The 20,874-nt window shown below is 38.0% G+C and overlaps 1 protein-coding gene across 3 annotated transcripts in view; it reads left to right on the top strand.

Moving 5' to 3' along the window:
• LOC127633754 (exocyst complex component 6-like) overlaps positions 1-20,483 on the top strand; it is a 113,723-nt gene extending 93,240 nt beyond the window's left edge. For all 3 annotated transcript variants that reach the window (XM_052113036.1, XM_052113037.1, XM_052113035.1), the window contains 2 exons: positions 17,053-17,165; positions 18,907-20,483. In XM_052113036.1, the coding sequence (XP_051968996.1) occupies positions 17,053-17,165; positions 18,907-19,039 (246 nt within the window). In that variant the 3' untranslated portion in view covers positions 19,040-20,483. The remainder of the gene's footprint in view (positions 1-17,052; positions 17,166-18,906) is intronic.
• Positions 20,484-20,874: the final 391 nt, after the last annotated feature.

Genomic DNA, 20,874 nt, shown 5'->3' with positions numbered 1-20,874 from the left:
AAAATAATGCGGTGTAGAGGGACAAAATGCTACATTGGCATTTTTTGTTGCATTGTATTGCATTCAAACCTTTATAGTGAGCCTGATCTCATGATTTGACTGGTGAGATTTTTTTGCTAAATTTATATTGCGTTGTTCCTTACACGTGTTGTGGCCATTCAAAATGAAATGTTCATTGTGTGGTGCTAAAAGCGAGATTATTTTCTACCTACCCTAAACCTTAAACCTAACTGATAGTGTCACAAAAAAAGCAAATGTGTGGTAAAAAACTCAATTGGTGAAGCAACCACGTCATTTTGTGGTGCTTCTATGATACATGTTGACTCATTGCTCTTCAGGACTCGTACCCTAGATTTTTGTTTCGAAATGCAACGCTCTATAGTTGAGCTACCGCGCAGTTTGATCACACTTGAACAAAACATTTGAAATGTTGTTTATGTAATGCAAATGTAGAAATTAATAGCATAACAAGTTATGCGCTATTATAAATAGTGTTGTATAAAGTGTCCATTCATCATACTAAAAATGATAGTTCACCCAAAAATTCTTTCATAATTTACTCACCCTCATTATATCTGAGGTGTGTATGACTTTCTTTCTTCACCAGAACACATTTGAAGAAAAATATAAAATTATCTCAGCTCAGTAGGTCCTTAAAATACAAGTGAATGGAGATTTCCCTTTTAAAGCTCAAAAAACACAGAGAGTCAACATAAACGTCATCAATTCAGCACAAGTGCTTAAATTAATGTATTCTAAAGTGACACAATCTTTTCACTATATGAAAAGATAAATATTTAAAGGAATAATTCACCCAAAAATGAAAATTTGCTGATAATTTACTCGCTGGAAAAACAGCACAGGCACAGCCGATGAATTCAGATATCGACCCTTTGTTTCTTTCGATGGTCCGAAATCCTCAGGGGTGAAATGTTCACTGCACACCCTCCAATATTTGAGAGAATTTAGGGGTGAACTGATATCCAGGTTCAGCGTAATAAGCCAGAGCTTCAATCGTTCATGATCATGTATAGGCAATCGATGAAAAGTTCATATTTTTCCTGGCATGCATTTTCTTTGGTGTTTCTAAAGGTTGAATCATCCAGGATACACACGCCAAACAACCATTTTGAACAATACACATATACATTTACAAATCTACAGCAAAGACATTTAAACTTTTGTACAGCTCCTTCTCGTGAAAACTGCCTCCTCCAAGTGACGCGTGACCTTACGAACAAGCTTACGTTATTCCTCTCATGAGCGCGCGTCACAGAGATGTACTGAAGTGAACATTTGTTGTTAAAAAGTATATATGTATTGTTTTGTTTCTAAAAATAATCAATCGTTTGGGTTCAGAAGAACTTTATTTGTGGACTGGAGTCGTGTGGATTATATTGATGCAACCTAAATATGCATTTTGGACCGTCAAAATTTTTATTTTGCATTGATTAAAGGAGGAGGCCTGAAATGAAATCCTAAAAATCTTAAATTCTGTTTTGATGAAGAAAGAAACTAGTGAGGTTGAATAAATTATCATCAAATTTCCATTTTTGGGTGAACTATTCCTTTAAGTACTTTTTAACAATAATCAAAAGCTTCCGGTAAACTTCAGGAGAGGGTGGTGATCACGTGGTCTCGCGTGTGACGTCTTCACGTTGGCATGATACAGACATAATCTCACATTCTCCCTTCGGTTGAGACATCCAGGATGAGCACACAAACGCACCATTGTGAGAAACCGATCAATACAGATCTAAACTGAAATCAGTAAATATTCTGTACAGCGTTCTTCCTACTCACTAGTAAACAGTGTTTCTCTTCTGACTGTGACGCATGTGCCACAGTTCTCGCATGTCTCATGATTAAGTAGCACTTGCATACCGCTGCTGACCAGAAGCATTATTTCGAGTTAAACAAGTACTTAAATATTGATCTTTATCGCACCAAAAGTGATCGTGTCACTTTAGGAGACATTAATTTAACCTCTAAACTCATATGGATTTTGTTTATGCTAACTGTCTGTGATTTTTGGTGCTTCAAAATTCAAATCATCATCCACTTGCATTTTAAGGACCTACAGAGCTAAGATATTTGTCTATTTTTCTTAAAATGTGTTCTGGTGAAGAAACAAATTCATACACACCTGGGATATCATGAGGGTGAGTAAACAATGAGAGAATTTGTATTTTATTTTGGATGTGTATTTTGACTGTGTAGTTTAGATTATAAGCATTTTTGTACCATTGAAAAATAAAGCTTGCCAAAAAATAACACTTATTTAGCTGGTTTATGAGGTGACAGTTTTGTGCAATAAAACAACCTTTACTATCAGTATATGTGGCGGCACAAGAATGATAAAATAAGATAGGTAAAGCATCATTTTGTTGCATTTGCAAGGGAGAAAATGTAAAATTGAAATGAGGACATTTCAAAACAGGCCTGTTCTTTTCTACTTAAATCTCTGGAAAGTACATTACATCGCTATTGCGACTTCTGACCACGCAAGTATTAACTTCACAAGAGGACTAAACCACAACGTAACTGAAATAGTCTTTATACTGTTTATGTGTTAAACATATGTGTATTTTTGACATGATTGATATGAAGAAGAAAAAAACAGTTAATAACAAATGGGAACATTGAAGGAGGAACCTGATCAGTATTTATTGACCAGAAATGCAATATTCTAAAATCAGAGAGAACAACAAAGCAACAGCATAGCAACAACCTGACATCCTCCCAGAACACACTACCAAACATATACATTGTAGCAATGCGCTAAAAAATAGAGCAGAGCACTTTGGCAACCGCATAGCATGCCCCAGCAACCACTAGTAATTAGTAATGCCCCAGTAATTATTCTCCTGTTACTATCGGTTTCAGGGTAATCGAGTTTCACAAATGTTATTGTTTAACATTTTCATGAGCACATACTGTATGGATATTATATTATACACATTGTACCTTACATTTACATTTACATGTATTCATTTGGCAGATGCTTTTATCCAAAGCGACATACAAAAGAGGAAAACCTCGGTTAAAACCTTGGTTAAACGTAAAAAGCTAACCGCATTGATTGACTTAACTTGCTATGAACAGGTCTGGAAAGGCGGGAGGCTGATCACACGCTTAATCATTATTTCACAACGATCATACTGTTGTCAAATTAATTCAAAGTCAAAACACAGTAAAACTTAGATGAGCGTTTTCTTCTCTTACCCAGTGGAGATGATGCAACGCGTTGTTCGAAGCATGCCTCCTTGAGATTTTGATTCAGGTTCTTGATTCGCAAAATAAACCAATCTGATTAATTTATGAATCTTTTTAAGATATTCAAAGGAATCAAAGGTAAAAGATTTGACTCAGCTTAAAAGGTCGTAATGAATGTGAACTTATATTAGAGCTTTCACAAATTCTTGTGCCCTGTGGGAGAAAAGCAGAGCGGATTACAATCAAGTCCACGCACTGTGACATCAAGCTGATTCAGCTCAACAGCAAACTGCAGTTTAATCAATAAAATGTACCATTTCAGTGTTAAAGTTAAAAATAGCAACAGATTTTACTTGTCAATGTGTCTATATTTTTAACTGCTAGACAGAAGCATGGCATTTTATTATCACATATAATGCGCCATATTGCATGGTTCCTCACATCGCCATTTATTAACAATATGTTAAGGTGAGCATGACCTGTCTGTGGCCACAGCAACCCTTTTGTCCCATTTTGCTTAGTACGTACTGAAGTTCAAAGGGCTCAGAGATTAGAGCACTGAGACAATATTTTAAAGACCCCATGAAATTAAAAATGGAGTTTAAACATTTGTGCTTGGCTACACATTCACAGTGTTTTCACTATGAATTTGCTGGCAATATATAATTAAGAACCATTGGGAACAAAGCAATTCATTTAATGCACTTTTTATTTACATTCTGTACGTTATACATTTAAATGTGTACTATAAAGCTATTAAGTCCTAAAGAACACATCATTAGATTTGTTTTGTGAACCTTCCTTGTCTCACAACTTGTAAAGGTGAGAGCATTAAGACAGAGATGTTTAAACGTTTGTAGTATCAAAACAGTGTTAGATTTGATTAGTTCATTTCCATGAATCAGATTCGATAAATCGATTGTTTGCACCGTTGCAGATAGTTATTTCCATTTAAAGCCACTTGTCAGCGGCAAAGTTTTTACACTTGTTTTAGCGCAGTGGTTGAATAACAGGTGAGGGGTGGCACTTCACTCCTGTCCGGGCGCATTCAGGACGGATTATTATTTACACCTCATATGCGATGTGGTCACATGCATTTTTGACTACCTTCGTATGTAATAATCCGGTCACAAAATGTTTCAGACTCTGTTTAGGTCCGTATTTAACGCTGACCAAATGTGATTGGATCACCAAAAATGCTTCTTAATACCAGGTGTAAAAGCGGTCATTGAGTCATTTGGGGGTTACATGAAGAGACCGAAGCAATAGATAGAACTGTGACAAGTTCTCCAAGATGTTTGGAACAACATACAGGATCTGCCAACAGCCTTGGAAAACTGCACAAGTTTACCTAGGAGAATTAGGGATGTTTTGGGTTAGGCATTCTCTGTAAAAAATTATTGGGCTTGTTTTACTCAATAAATTAAGTATTTTTAGTATTTTGAACTCAATCATTTTTTAACTAATATTGTCATATTAGACTTCACATGGGTTTAACATGTAACCTTAACTAATGCCAACTCAATTGCATCTCTTTACGGGCCATTGTTTTAAGTTATAAAGGCAATATTTATCTTGTTGGGACCTACCATTTTAAGTAATATTTGCTTATTTCTTGTAATAAGTAACAGTTTTTTTTTAATCCCCTTTTCTCCCAATTTGGAATGTCAAGTTCCCACTACTTAGTTAGTCCTTGTGGTGGTGCGGTTTCTCACCTCAATCTGGGTGGCGGAGGACAAGTCTCAGTTGCCTCCGCTTCTGAGACAGTCAATCCACGCATCTTATCAAGTGGCTCGCTGTACATGACACCGCGGAGACTCGCAGCATGTGGAGGCTCATGCTACTCTCTGCGATCCACGCACAACTTTCCACGTGCCCCATTGAGATTGAGAACCACTAATCGTGACCACGAGGAGGTTACCCCATGTGACTCTACCCTCCCTAGCAACCGGACCAATTTGGTTGCTTAGGAGACCTGGCTGGAGTCACTCAGCACACCCTGGTTTCGAACTCATGACTCCAGGGGTAGTGGAGCTACCCAGGCCCCCCAGTAACACAAGTTTTTAAGTATGTTAAACTTGATTTTCAAATGGATTTATATTTATATTCCAAGGTTCCTAAAATGTCCTAATTATTATAAGAAGTTTTTAAAAATGTGTAGTCAACAAGTGTCTCAAAACAAATTCAAAATATTAATTCATTTTACAATGTTAATAATTTAATTACAACATTTCAACAGCGGCAAACTCATAAATGTATTTACAGTTAGTAGTAAGAGACCTTTTAAAAATAATAATAATAAATCTATATCACCCAGCCCTCCTAGGTCTCCAAATATTGCCATTTACAATCATGATTTTGTAACCCATGATGCTCCACAGGCTCTAGGTGTGTTTAGCAGTAAAATTGTCCCGGCTCAGCAGGAGCATTAAACAGCACTTTATAATGCTCCAAAAACCAGACCTCCTCAATATGAAGCACATAGGATGTGTGAAGTGCTATTAGCCCCCTGAACCCTCCCTCTAACAGCCCACCATAATGAACGAGCCATGCAGAGATAGTCCCCTCAATGATTGATATTGATTTGCATACATAGAGGTGAGTGATCTGTCCCTTCTCCAGCAAATTAAGTTCAATGTGTCCAGAAAGCCTGCTTTGAACCAGAGATGCAGGGAGTCCACTCACTAGTGCTCTGTGTTGCAGGATTAGCCCCTCTGTGGGTTATTTTGAGGTCACGGAGGGATTTCTCTTCCTTTTGCATTTAACGTGCATGCTCCCCAACAAGTGCCCTAATAACCCCCACCATCAGATGACCATACACACATTTCTCTGGCCATCTTTTTAAATTGTTTGATTGTCCCACTACTAATATACTGTTAGTTTCTGATTTTCAGGGATCACATGGTCACAGAAAAGCTTGAAATATCAGGGGAATTTTAAGAATGTGATTTCCAGGCCTGGAAAAGTCATGGAAATTAAAGGCATGTTTTTGGTTCAATACAAGTTGAGCTCAATCAACAGCATTTGTGACAATTTTAATTACCACATTTTTTTTTTTAACCTATTCCCCATTTATTAAAAAAAAAAAAAGAACAAAAATGGCCATAACAGTAAGAGTACAACTTTGTTGCCATGACGATGTAGCACCTTAAATCCTGTAAGCTATTTTTTCATACCAACATCATGTAGAACATGTGTAATGTTTATGTCTTGTGGCTATACTTTTTAAACAGTGTGAATTTTAGTTTTTGTTGTCTGGCCCCATTCACTTTCATTATACTATAAGTGCCTTAATGTAACTGTGATTTTTGCTTCTTTCATTTCAATAAATGAGAAATGAATCAAAATAATTTTTTGTGGTAACCATTTATGTTACAAATTCAGTCTATTGAGCTTAACTTATTAAACCCAAAACATTCCTATAGTAAAATCTATTATTTTAATATTAACTTTAATTTAATACTAAAAAGCTATTTTTGGGCATGAAATATATTGCAGCTGAGCATAAGTAGAATAATATATATATATTTTTTACAGTGACTTTAAATAAATAGTTAATATTTTAATATATGTACAGTACTGTGCAAAAATGTTAAGTTCTTGTGAAAAATGTTCCATAGTGAGGATGTCTTCAAAAATAATGCCATAAATAGTTTTTATTTATCACTTAACCTGTTGACGCGGTAGTTACATCACTCTGCTTACATTTAATATATGATTTACTGTCTATAAATATCATTAATGTTAACAAATTATTCATCTTTTCAAAGGTCTAAGGGTTCAACATAGATATCCGATCCCTGTTTCACGACAGCAATGCTCCAGAAACAGCAATTTAGTTATTTGTGCCAGGAGTACAAATGAAAACATGCAATATCAAAACGGTCTACATACCTTTGTTATGAAAACACGATCGTCAGATGAATCCAGTTCAACACACTTGGGTCAATTGTCCATGACAAGCGTTCATTGAAAAACATCCAATAGCACTTTTTGTCCATAAAAGTGATCAATCTGGGAAATATTGATATATTCTCCATTGTTTACATGAGATCTCGCCTGAAAGATTTACCCTTCGTCATCATTCTTCAAAAAACTGTGCAATCTGTGCAGCATTCATGTTGTAAAACTGTATATGATCTTATATATTAGAGTCTCATAAACAAAATGAGCCTGTCTACAAAGTGTATTTTTAAAAATGTGGCATAGTTTTATTCAGAATTGCAGAGAAGTGCAGTCAGATTTTGTGTCGTCTTGAAAGGTGGAGCCTTAATTTTACTCTGTGCACCGGCAGCGATTTTACAGAGAAAAAAGCTAGCAGGAACCTCATTTTCTGTTAGATCATCTTCAAATTTGAAACATAACTTCTTTAGACTTGTGACTTTGAGAACATTGTATTTCTGGGTTTCTGGTTGACTGCACTTTTATTATTGTTTGTTTAGATTATAAAAACATGTTCAGCACAAAAAATGTCCATTACTATAATCCTCAGCTTCTCTAACTTAAACAACATATATTAATTCTGAAACTTGGGAAATAAAGCCCAAAGTGTCTTCTTTCAAAAGATACTACAAATGTGTCCATACTTCAAAGTGTCCTGTAAATACAACCATTTAAGTTCAGGTATGTCATTTTCATGGTTTGTGCTCAAAAAGCGTGTGCATATTAACAGGATGTCATACTGTAAATCAATATTCGAATTGACCATCTTTGCCTTTAAAACCGCACTAAGTCTCCTAGGTACACCTGGACACAGTTTCTCTTGGTTGTTGGCAGATAAGATGTTCCACTGTTCTTCTGTCTATTTAGGCTGCCTCAATTGCTTCTGTCTCTTTATGTAATCTCAGACAGACTCGATGTTCAATGGGGGGCTTTGTGGGGGCCATGACACCTGCTGCAGGACTTCCTGTTCTTCTATTCTAATCTTTTCTATTTTCCAATGTAATATTTGGGAGTCTAACATTTATATTTCCTACTGACACACTAAAGCTGAAGATATAAATAACCATCTTAAGACAAATGCTTTTGTGAAACATCTTATGTGCCTAAGACTTTTGCACATTGCTGTATATACAGTGCATTCAGAAAGAATTCAGACCCCACATTTCTTTGGTTGCAGCCTTATGCTAAAATGCTTTAAATATTTTTTTTTCACATCGATCTACACTTGATATCTCATGACAAAGAAAAAAAATGTTTTGATAACATTGCAAATTTATAAAAACAAAACTGAAATATCACATTGACAGTTTGACATTATTCAGACCCTTTGCTATGACTATTGGTCGACCGATATATCGCATATATCTGACTTTTTTCATTATCAGCATCGGACGATAAATGTTCCTGTTTTGCCAAATTGTTTCTTGAGGGTGCCAAAAATCACCTGCTTTCATGTGAAGTGACTGAGACATGTAAACGACCAGTCAAGGTTCGTTTTGTTGTTACGTACCATCGTGTAACTACAATAATAGTCCGGTGTACAACACAGTGTCATTTAAACAGTCTGCGTATCAGAGCTGCGACAGACAAATTTGAGCTCATAATGTTAAAGTGCTCACCTGTTTCATTCTCCCTCTCTCTCCTCAACAGTTCCCTGTAAATTTTATGTCTTATGTAATGATAAAAAGGCAAATATCAATAAAAATAATATAATATATACCGTCTGCTAATATGCACATATCTCGTTTAAACAGATGTAATAAACCAACCTCACAAAAATCCAGTGTTTTCTTCCCATCGATCGCTCATCTAATATCTTTCTCTGAAGTGCATATTCTGTCACCCAGAATCAAAACTTCAGGATCAAGATCAAAAGTTCCTCTCATTCACAAATCATGATGGTCAGTGGTCACAATCCATGCTGACGATCCAGGCTGTTTAAACTGTCAGGAGATTGCAGCTGCTTGCTGGATCTGCACAAGTATCTAAGTCTTTCTAGCAAGTCAGTCCACTGTCAGCCATGTTTGGAATGCTCTCAGGAGGCTATTTCCCATCATGACAGTGCAGCTCCTATCTACTTGAATGGGGAAAGACCGAAATCTCCAAAACAGTTGATCAAGATTATGATCAAAGAACATATTTCAAATCAGCAGTAAAATCTGACAACACTGGTATCATAAATGGTGCTTCTTTACCTCAAATTAAGCTAACAAAACGCAATTTTCCCGGCTTTTAAAGCCAATGCCCATGCGTGTTCTCGAGTTGATTTGCAGGCGATGTCTGTATCTAAAAGGTGATTGGCTCTTTTACCTGTAAGACGGGACTACATATTTACATCGTTTGACCGTTGGCTGCAGTTGCACGTTCTAATTTCTCCCATTCTTTTTAATGGAAGTGGCCCATCTCTGCTAAATAGTCTCTGAAGCAACTTCAAGGTAAAAGCACTTCACCTGTGCTATAACTAAATGTCTTATTCACTATGCACTGTATGCACATTTTTTTAGTAAATGCGAATGCTAACGTGGACTTGGACTTCTGTGTGTACTGTTATTTCCTTCCTTATATATTACAAAAATTAGGACTAAATAGAAATCAGAAGAAACCGCTATCTACCATTTAAAATACAATATAATTTTTACAAAAGTCAAAAATAAATTAAATATAGTGCTGCATAAGAGTTTATTCTTTTTTTTTTTTTTTAGAAATGTTATGTTTGTTTTTTTACTATATTAAATCAGGCGCACTGCTCTCTGGATCTCGGCATTGGACATGAAATCCCATATCGGTCGACCACTAGCTATAGCACTTGAAATATTTCTCAGGTGCCTCCCATTCCTCTGGATCATCTTTGAGATGTTTCTACACTTTGACTGGAGTCCACCTGAGGCAAATGCAATCGATTGGACATGATTTGGAAAGGCACACACCTGCCTATATAAGGTTTCACAGCTGTGTAAAGCACTTCCATGGAAAGGAGGAGGCGAGAACCGGCTTGGCAATATAAATAATAGTTTTAATGATAAACTTAAACAAAAGACACAAACACACACATGACGGACATGTCCGTAAATGATCTCTCTCTCCCGCACCATCCTCCGCAGTCGGCCTTTATCCCTCTCGGAGGCTTAATTAGCCTGATAAGGGACCGGGTGTGTAGAATCACGATCTGGCCTCCACCCTGCCACAAGCTGAAAATGCATATCAGAGCAAAAACCAAGCCATGAGGTCAAAGGAACTGGATGGATCTGGGGAAGGCTACAAAAAATTTCAGCTGCATTAAATGTTCACAAGAGCACAGTGGCCTCCATAATTCTTAAATGGAAGAAGTTTGGAACAACCAGGACTCTTCCTAGAGCTGGCCACCCAGCCAAACTGAGCAATCGGAGGAGAAAGGCCTTGGTAAGAGAGGTGACCAAGAACCCAAATGTCACTCTGGTTAAACTCCAGAGATCATGTGTGGAGATGGGAGAAACTTGCAGATGGACAACCATCACTGCGACACTCCACTGTTTTTGTCTTGATCCAAGATGGCAGCGCGGTAGCACGCAGCGGCCGCTCCAGATCCAAAATGGTGCTATTTCTTAGCCCGACTTTTACGGCACATGGACATCGGAGCTTCCGGTTTTCGTGTTTTCATCGCCAGACACTGCTCGAATACAAGATTCATGCAACAACCAAGACAATGAGCACAAGATAAACTTATTTGGTTCAGATGGTGTCAAGCGTGTGTGGCAGCAACCAGGTGAGGAGTACAAAGACAAGTGTGTCTTGCCTACAGTCAAGCATGGTGGTGGGAGTGTCATGGTCTGGGGCTGCATGAGTGCTTCCGGCACTGTGGAGCTACAATTCATTGAGGGAACCATGAATGCCAACATGTACTGTGACATACTGAAGCAGAGCATGATCCCCTCCCTTCGGAGACTGGGCCGCAGGGTAGTATTCCAGCATGATAACGACCCCAAACACACCTCCAAGACGACAAATGCCTTGCTAAAGAAGCTGAGGGTGAAGGTGATGGACTGGCCAAGCATGTCTCCAGACCTAAACCCTGTGGGGCATCCTCAAACGGAAGGTGGAGGAGCAAAAGGTCTCTAACATCCACCAGCTCATTGATGTCATCATGGAGGAGTGGAAGAGGACTCCAGTGGCAACCTGTGAAGCTCTTGTGAACTCCATGCCCAAGAGGGTTAAAGAAGTGCTGGAAAATAATGGTGGCCACACAAAATATTGACACTTTGGGCCCAATTTGGACATTTTCACTTAGGGGTGAACTCACTTTTGTTGCCAGCGGTTAATAGCTGTGTGTTGAGTTATTTTGAGGGGACAGCAAATTTACACTGTTATACAAGCTGTACACTCACTACTTTACATTGTAGCAAAGTCTCATTTCTTCAGTGTTGTCACATGAAAACATATAATCAAATATTTACAAAAATGTGAGGGGTGTACTCACTTTTGTGAGATACTGTGTGTGTGTGTGTGTGTGTGTGTGTGTGTGTGTGTGTGTGTGTGTGTGTGTGTGTGTATATATACACACACACACACAACAGTAATTCAAATCATCAGTAAATCTTACAACGCTGGTTTCATAAATGTTGCCCCTTTACCTCAGACTATGCTAACAAATTGCAATTTTCCCAGCTTTTATAGCTGATTTTTGTAACTCGCTTCACTGTTTGTATCACTCCGCTTGAGTAGTGTAGATGTGTAAAACGCTTGATATGTTTTACCTTTATTTTTGTGACATCACAGATTTTAGTCAGAAGGTGGAGACAAAAGACAATTTTTGTTTGTTAATGAGTCAGCTGAGGTGAAGTGCTTTGCCATTCAGTCAGTTTGTTTTATTCATCGGCACTCCATGATCTTTTGGATTACTACTACAATACTAAAGCTGGGGAAAATAGCTTTAAACTAACAATGTCAGCATTAAGGCTCATCACAGCTGAGAGGCACAACAGACTGATTAATTACACAAACTCAAGGCAATTACCTCTTACAGAACTGTTTAAAATGGTGGTAAACATTGTGGTTTGGAACTTTTATTCACCAATGGAATTTAACTGATCACAATGTGTGTTTTTGATGGTAGTTTCTCACAGTTGGAGTGAAACTAGCTGCCGCTGCTCGCTGTTAGATCACCTGTTTCAACTGGCGTTTTCACTGGCTGTGGACGCTGCTTAAATCTCCCTCTACAATGTGGACCGGTAGAACATACACTTTGTTTGTCTGTGCCTGGCTCTTTTTGCTGCCTGCTCACCTGCTAGTGACGGGTTTGCTTCAATATTCGGTCATTGACCTGTTCCGGCTGCGCTATCACCTGTCTGGACCTGCGCCGGAGGCTTTCCACCTTTATCCGGACATCGCCTTTCAGCCTCGTCCGAGATACATCCACCGAGGGTCCCGCCGCAATTTCCAACACAACAGCTCAACAGTAATAAAGTCTATCTGGTCCACTTCACGTCACCCTCCAACCGGGCTGTCGACCACAGAGTGTTAGCCCGCCTAGCTCGGTCGGCTAGCACCACCAACACCAGCTGTGACAACACTGTACTTAACTTCGCTTTGCTCAACATCCGTTCACTGACAGACAAGGGACATCTCATCCAGGACCTCATCAATGATCGTAAGCTAGACTTTCTCTGTTTAACCGAGACATGGCAACAGCCCAATGACTTTTCTCAGCTGAATGAATCCACTCCTGGTGGGTTTGTTTACATCTGTCAACCTCGTGGCTCCGGCCGGGGAGGAGGTCTCGCGATAATTTATCGCGAGAAGTGGAAAGTCTCAACGATATCTGTGCCTGTCTCTAGCTCGTTTGAATCGACTGTCTGCAAGCTGTCTGGTCCCACCCCAACCATCATTGCTACTGTCTATCGCTCCCCAAAATTGAATAGTGAATTTTTAAATGATTTTGCTGCTTTCCTCACTCACTTATTCTATCTCTCATCAAACATAATACTGCTGGGTGATTTTAATATCCACATGGACAATATTAATCTCCTTCTTACTAAAGACTTCACCTACTGCCGAGTTTTGGATGCCAGCAATATATCACTTTTCCCACACACTCCAAATGACATACTCTGGACTTAATTTGCTGTTCTGGTGTCACTCCCTCTGACATTACAGCTGCTGAACTCCCTATAACTGACCATTTTCTCCTCTCATTTACTTTGAAACTCACTCTTTCCATCTCTAAAATACCACACCTTATTTCATTTTGGAATATTAAGAATATCGATCCTGTCACTCTCATTTCAAGTATCCACTCTTTCTGCCTGCCTGACACTCACAATCTATCTACCCCCGATGATCTGGTCTCTCACTACAACACTGGACTCCATAATATTCTTAACTCCCTTGCTCCGGTAAAAAATATATCTGTTTCTTTTTCTATTTCCGCCCCTTGGTTACCCCCGATCTTCGTCTCATGAAAGCCAAAGGGCGGCAACTTGAACGTCTTTATAGAAAAACTGGTCTCACTATTCACAAAGAAATGTACAATAACCACATCTTACTTTACAAGGACTCCGTTGCTAGCACCAAAACCCACTACTACTCCAGTATGATTACTGCCAATAAAGGAAACTCCAAGTCACTTTTTTCCTTACTTAACAACATTACCCAACCCCAGGACTTTCTCCCCCCTCATTTGTATACAACCTCCTTTTGCAACTCCATTATGTCATTTTTCACTGAAAAAATCAAGAACATCCACCAGCACCTGGGATCTATCCCTCATCTTAGCATTTCAGCCGACATTCACCCATCCACCCATTCATTCTCTTCCTTCCAGCTCCCTGCTATTTCAGAAAACAAAGAACTCATTAGGAAATCCAAGGCTTCCACTTGTCAACTTGATCCCCTTCCCACACAACTTGTTAAAGCTTGCATTCCCTCCCTGGCTCCCCTCATTTCTGCTATCATCCACTTCTCTCTTACCACTGGAACTGTACCTACATCATTCAAAACAGCTGCCATTACCCCAATTTTTAAAAAATTTGGTGCCGATCCTTCAAACTTCAATAACTTTCGCCCTATATCCAACTTACCATTCATCTCCAAAATCCTAGAAAAAACAGTTGCCTCTCAACTCCATTTTCATCTATCCCACAATAACCTGTATGAACAGTTCCAGTCTGGTTTCCGTCCACTTCATAGCACTGAAACAGCACTTATCAAAATCACCAATGACCTTCTCATGGCAGCTGATTCTGGACTCCTTACCATCCTCATCCTCCTCGACTTAAGCGCAGCCTTTGATACCATCTCTCACACTGTTCTTCTTCAATGGATTATCTTCCATTGGCATCACCCACACTCCGTTAGACTGGCTCACATCTTATCTCTCTGGCCGCACTCAGTTTGTTCAACTTAAGTCTTTTAAATCAAGTCCCTCTACTGTCACTTCAGGTGTGCCCCAGGGCTCTGTCCTGGGGCTCCTACTTTTCATCATTTATCTCCTTCCCCTGGGCAATATATTCCGCAAATTTAACATTCAATTCCACTGTTATGCTGATGACACCCAGCTCTACCTCTCGACCAAACCTTCGTTCACTTCCCCGCCCACCTCCCTCACTGACTGTATTACAGAAATAAAAACCTGGTTTTCCCAAAATTTTCAAATTAAACAGTGATAAAACTGAGGTTCTCCTCATTGGCACTAAATCTAATTTATCCAAAACCGACAGTTTTTCACTCACTATTGATAACTCCTCCGTTTCACCCTCCCCCCAGGTTAGGAGTTTGGGTGTCATCCTTGACACCACATTATCTTTTCAGTCCCACATCAATAACATTACCCGGTCTGCCTACTTCCATTTATGAAACATTAATCGCCTCCGCCCCTCCCTTACACCACACACTGCCGCCGTTCTTGTCCATAGTCTTGTCACTTCTCGTTTGGACTACTGCAACTCTCTCCTTTTCTGCCTCCCTCACAAATCCCTTCATAAGCTTCAACTGGTCCAGAATTCAGCTGCCCGCATCATAACTCGAACCCCCTCTATTCACCACATCACTCCTGTTCTTCAACAGCTTCACTGGCTCCCAGTCCAGTTCCGTATTTAATTCAAAATCCTTCTGTTAACATTCAAGGCCATCCACAATCTTGCCCCCCCCATATCTGTCTGATCTTCTCCATGATCCAACATCCATCCGCTCCCTTAGATCCTCTTCCTTCATACACCTGTCTGTCCCCCCCGCCCGTCTCACCACTATGGGGAGCAGAGCATTTAGCCGCTCTGCTCCCTGTTTCTGGAACTCATTACCACCCCAACTTAGAAACATCGATTCATTTTTCCACTTCAAATCGCAACTCAAAACACATCTGTTCAAAAATGCTCACATGATATCAATTGCTCTACCTCTTTTTTAATGTTGTTGTTTATTTAATTTTGGTGCATTTAAATGTCTTATGTATCCCTGTACGGTGTCCTTGAGTGCCGAGTAAGGCGCCTTTAAATAAAATGTATTATTATTATTATTATTATTATTATTAATGTATAGTCAAGACTATTACAAAAATGACTTACAATTTAAAAAATTTTTTAAACTACTTCAAAGAGTTCTCATAAAAAAAAATCCCCCATGTGCAGCAACGACAGCTTTGCTGATACTTGGCATTCTAGCTGTCAGTTTGTCCAAATACTACGGTGACATCCTGTAGCACTTGCCATAGATGTGACTGTCTTGTCGGTCACTTCTCACAGTCTAGCTGATCCCACAAATGCTCAATTGGGTTAAGATCATAACACTCTTTTCCAATTATCTGTTTTCCAATGTCTGTGTTTCTTTGCACACTCTAACCTTTTCTTTTTGTTTTTCTGCTTCAAATGTGGCTTTTTCTTTGCAATTCTTTCCATAAGGCCTGCACCCCTGAGTCTTCTCTTTACTGTTGTACATGAAACTAGTGTTGAGCGGGTACAATTCAATTAAGCTGTCAGCTGAGGACATGTGAGGCGTCTATTTCTCAAACTAGAGACTCTGATGTACTTATCCTCTTGTTTAGTTGTACATCTTGCCTTCCAAATCTCTTTCTGTCCTTGTTAGTGCCAGTTGTACTTTGTCTTTGAAGACTGTAGTGTACACCTTTGTATGATATCTTCAGTTTTTTGTCAATTTCAAGCATTGTTTAGGCTTCATTCCTCAAAACAATGATTGACTGATGAGTTTCTATTGAAAGCTGTTTCTTTTTTTGTGCCATTTTTGCCTAATATTGACCTTAAGACATGCCAGTCTAGTGCATACAGTGGCGACTCAAAAACAAACGCAAAGACAATGTTAAGCTTCTTTTATTGAACCAAATAGCTTTCAGCAGTGTTTGATGTTATGGCAAGTGATTTTCTAGAACCAAATTATCAATTTAGCATGATTACTCAAGGATAAGGTTTTGGAGTGATGGGTGCTGGAAATGGGTTCAAATAGTGATGGTGCTGTTTTTTTACATCAGTGATGTCCTGACTATACTTTGTGATCAGTTGAATGCCACTTTTGTGAATTAAAGTACCAATTTCCTTCTGAAACAGATAAATCTGTACATTATTACAAAATTTTGGCTGCCTGTGTGTGTATATACAGTATATGTATGTATGAAGTCACTGTAAAATTCAGGATATCTGCTCCGCTTTAATTTATTTCATTTGCTAGAGATTGCTTTTTGTGACAGCAATTTTATAAAATAATGACTTTATATTTCAGCATCAGCTAAACGAAAATATGAAAATACTTCAAAAACAAAAAATTACTTTCAATGGCCAGAAAATTGCTTTACTGAAATACTTTTAAGGCCTTTTTTATTTGGTTTGCTAAAACTTCCTGTGTTGAAACTTGTGTTCATTTGTCTTGGTTTTCTTCATCATTAATTATGTGGAACATTTATTTCTTGTGTTAAAGCTTCTAGATCTATTCATGGTATGGGATTGGTCTACATATTTGGCAGACTACGGACAGCCCACCTCAAAATACCTGCGTGTGAACCCCTCCACCGCTCTTGCACTTTTGGAGAAGTGAGTATTTCAACCCTTTCCATAAAAACAATGATGGTTGCATAGTCTTTTTTCCGTCACTTGTGTGTACACATTTAGAGCAGGTGTTCCTGGCACCTGGAATTGTCATGAACATTCACACATCAATGAACAGAAGACGCAGTGATTTGATAGAGCTCTACCTTGACCTTTAAACCTAATATAATCTTCCCCTTTGTCTTTTTTTTACTAACTAACGCCAGAGTCAACAGAGGGTATGTAGACAGATCCAACATGGTTATCTCTTTCTGTCTTCGCTGTAATGTGATTTTCTGCATGAATAGAAAGTTATTAAATATTTTCTTCTGTTTTGTCATTACTTCATCCCACACCCATTGTAGCATGCATAGTATTGGTATGGCAAGGCTGAATGAAATGTTGGTCAGAGATTTGGCTGGGTATCACCAACTACATCATGATACAAATCATATATCAATGATCTATTAATTTCAATATCGTGAGAAATAGATTTGCATTTGCATAGCCCTAGTCTGAGACACTCAGCCTGTCATTCTCATCTGTTCTGTGAACTGCACTGTAAAAAAAGAATTGCAAACAAAATCAAGGCAATCTTTGCCTCTGAAGAGAGTTAAGTCTTGCAAGGCAAGGCAGTTCATTCTATTTTTTGACATAGTAGACCTCAAACCCAAGACTCAATAATGATGACAATCAACAAACTTACAGAATGTGAGGTCATAAATGTGTTTGTCAGAATTTTACAACATCTTAGAATGTAACATACTATCAGAATATTCCAGGTTCAATACAAGTTCAATCGACAGCATTTGTGGCGTAATGATGATTACCACAAAAAATGAATTTAGATTTGTCCCTCCTTTTCTTTAAGAAAAAAGGGCAAAAATCTGGATTACAGTGAGGCACTTACAATGGAAGTGAATGGGCCAATATTTGATTGTTAAATTACTCTATATTATAATAATGTATTTCAATATTTGATTTTATGGAAAAAAAAAATTGTTAAAGGAATATTCCTGGTTCAGCACAAGTTAAGCTAATTTGTGACATAATGTTGATTTCCACAAAAAATAATATAGTAATATAAGTGAATGGGGCCAGTGCATAAACATTCACATACATACTGTTTCGAAAATATAGCCAAAAGATATACATAATATGCACAGTGTGATAAAATCACTTACTAACCTTTTCTGTGTTAAGTTATGGCCAATTTTACAACTACGTTGTCAGGACGATGTAATGTCAACAAATCCTGCAATTGGCCTCATTTACTTCCATTGTAAGTGCTTCACTGTAATCTCGATTTTTGCTTTTTTTAATGAAAAGGAGGGACGAGTCAAATTTTTTCACCACACAACAATTTGTCTAACAGTGGCAACAACAAAAAACAGCCTAAATAAATACATGCACTGCATAACATTAAATAATTATTTAATGTTACAATGCATGTAGAGAACTCGCAAATCTGCAACATTGTTAACATAGACTAGTACATAGGCTAGTTGGGACAACATTTCGGGGAATATTGTTGGTCTAACATGTGTTTTTATGTAGATGCAAAGTAATTCACATTTCATTGTATCTGTGACTCAAAAACTCTCATAAAATGCAAGTTCATTTTTTACAGTGTGTGCATGTTTAACTGGCAGACGAAACATCATGGTCATAGATCTGTCTACTATATATGTGTGCAAAACACCTGCTATAGATACTGTAATAGTGTCCTCTTATTTTTCTTTTCCAGGATGAAAGACACAAGTAAAAAGAACAACATCTTCTCCCAGTTCAGGAAGAATGACCGTGACCGGCAGAAACTGATCGAGACTGTGGTGAAGCAGTTGAGAAGTCTGGTCAATGGCATGTCACAACACTCCTAGAGTTCTTCACATTCACTCCAAACACTGGCCTGGTTTTAAAGAGATAGTCTCCCAAAATGCAAATTCAGGTTTAGAACAACAACTTGACCGAAGTTTCATTTTTGGGTGAACTATCCCTTTAACAATGCAACCTATACTTTCTTTTCTACTTTTTGCTTAGGTTCTTTTTCCTAAATTCAATAGCTCGCTATAAAATAACAATTCTCTGGCTGTTCAAAGTACTGTGGTATATTTTGACAAATGTATTCTTCATGTCTTTTGCCAAAATATTCACTGCTTTAGGATTATAATGTAAATAATAAGGGATTAAAATGAAGAGAAGTTATGCAGTAATTTTTTTGTAATGTATTTTTAAAGGTTGAGAATAATGTTTTGTACATTGTGAAAGTGCATTGATTCTGACACTACACTTGAGAGAGCAGACGTGTATGTGACTGGTGACATGTCCAAACATGATACTGGTGGTCATATTGCAACCTGTATGAAATTCTCTGTAGTGTAATATGATTTTTAATTGTAAATATTTAAAAACATATTTAACACCTCTATGGAATCATGCTTCCCATTGGTCGGTCTTGGTTCAAATTCAAATCAAATAAGGAAACTTATATGTTTGCATGACGATGCTTAATTGTTTTCATACTTTGCTGAAACGTATGGGCATACACAGCACATCTCAAATTGTCAGTTACATTTCGCTGAATTATGCACAAAATGCACCACAGAATGATATTTAATTTTAGTTTTCTCAGGGTGAAATGAGAGCTTTTGTTTCAGATGCTTTAGAATCTCATTTTAATAACTAAATAAGCAATAATTGGTCCAGTTGCAGACTCAAAGTTGAATTGAAAAATTCATTATTAATTTTTTCTTCTTTTAACAGGCATTTTGCACTGAAAATTATTTAAGTTTGCCTTTAAACAAGCAACTATGTGCTCATGTATTTAAAATATCATTGTATATACCACAATATTTTGTTAAAATGGGGGAAAAAATGGAATGTAGAGATCTGTTCCCTAAACAGAACTAAACTTGGATTACATTTGTCTTTAGCTGTAAGGGTGTTTTCCATATTTCTGTTTTCCTGTTACAACACTAATATAGGTTACACTTTAAAATAACTCTCAAAACTTGAAAAATATTCTTCACAGATCAGTAGTTGATGTACCTTAAAATGTGGATTATAAGAAATGAAAGTTTCACAACATTTCAGCTACTTGAATGTGTATTATCAATTGATCTGCTAAGCATTATACATATAATGTAATAAAGTTTGTTAATATTATTAAAGAAAGTTATTATAAAGTGTTACCCTGATATTTGATTAGTCAACCTAGAATCAGAATTTCCCAAAATCCCTCTCCGGCATTACCTGGATTTACGCAAACCTCATTGTTTTCAGAGTCCCCTCATTTTTATTTGTGTGCTTTAATAAAATATTATCATGGAAATACATGTGATGAATTGTTATTGATTTTTCATAATCTTGACCATACATTTAGTGTTGTAGCTCCTAACGGCATTGAAGTATTCAGTAAAATATACAGACTGAACCTCCGCAGATTTAATTTATTTTCTCCCCAATTTGGGATGCCCAATTCTCAATGTGCTCTAAGTCCTTGTGGTGACGTAGTGACTCGCCTCAATCCGGGTGGCGGAGGACGAATCTCAGTTGCCTCCGTCTGAGACCGTCAATCCGCGCATCTTATCATGTGCCTTGTTGAGCGCGTTACCGTGGAGACATAGCACGTGTGGAGGCTTCACACTATTCCCCGCGGCATCCACGCACAACTCACCATGTGCCCCACTGAGAGTGAGAACCACATTATAACGAC

This window comes from Xyrauchen texanus, chromosome 40 (assembly GCF_025860055.1).
Source record: "Xyrauchen texanus isolate HMW12.3.18 chromosome 40, RBS_HiC_50CHRs, whole genome shotgun sequence".
Lineage (NCBI taxonomy): Eukaryota > Metazoa > Chordata > Actinopteri > Cypriniformes > Catostomidae > Xyrauchen > Xyrauchen texanus.
This window is presented reverse-complemented; position numbering and strand designations above follow the sequence as displayed.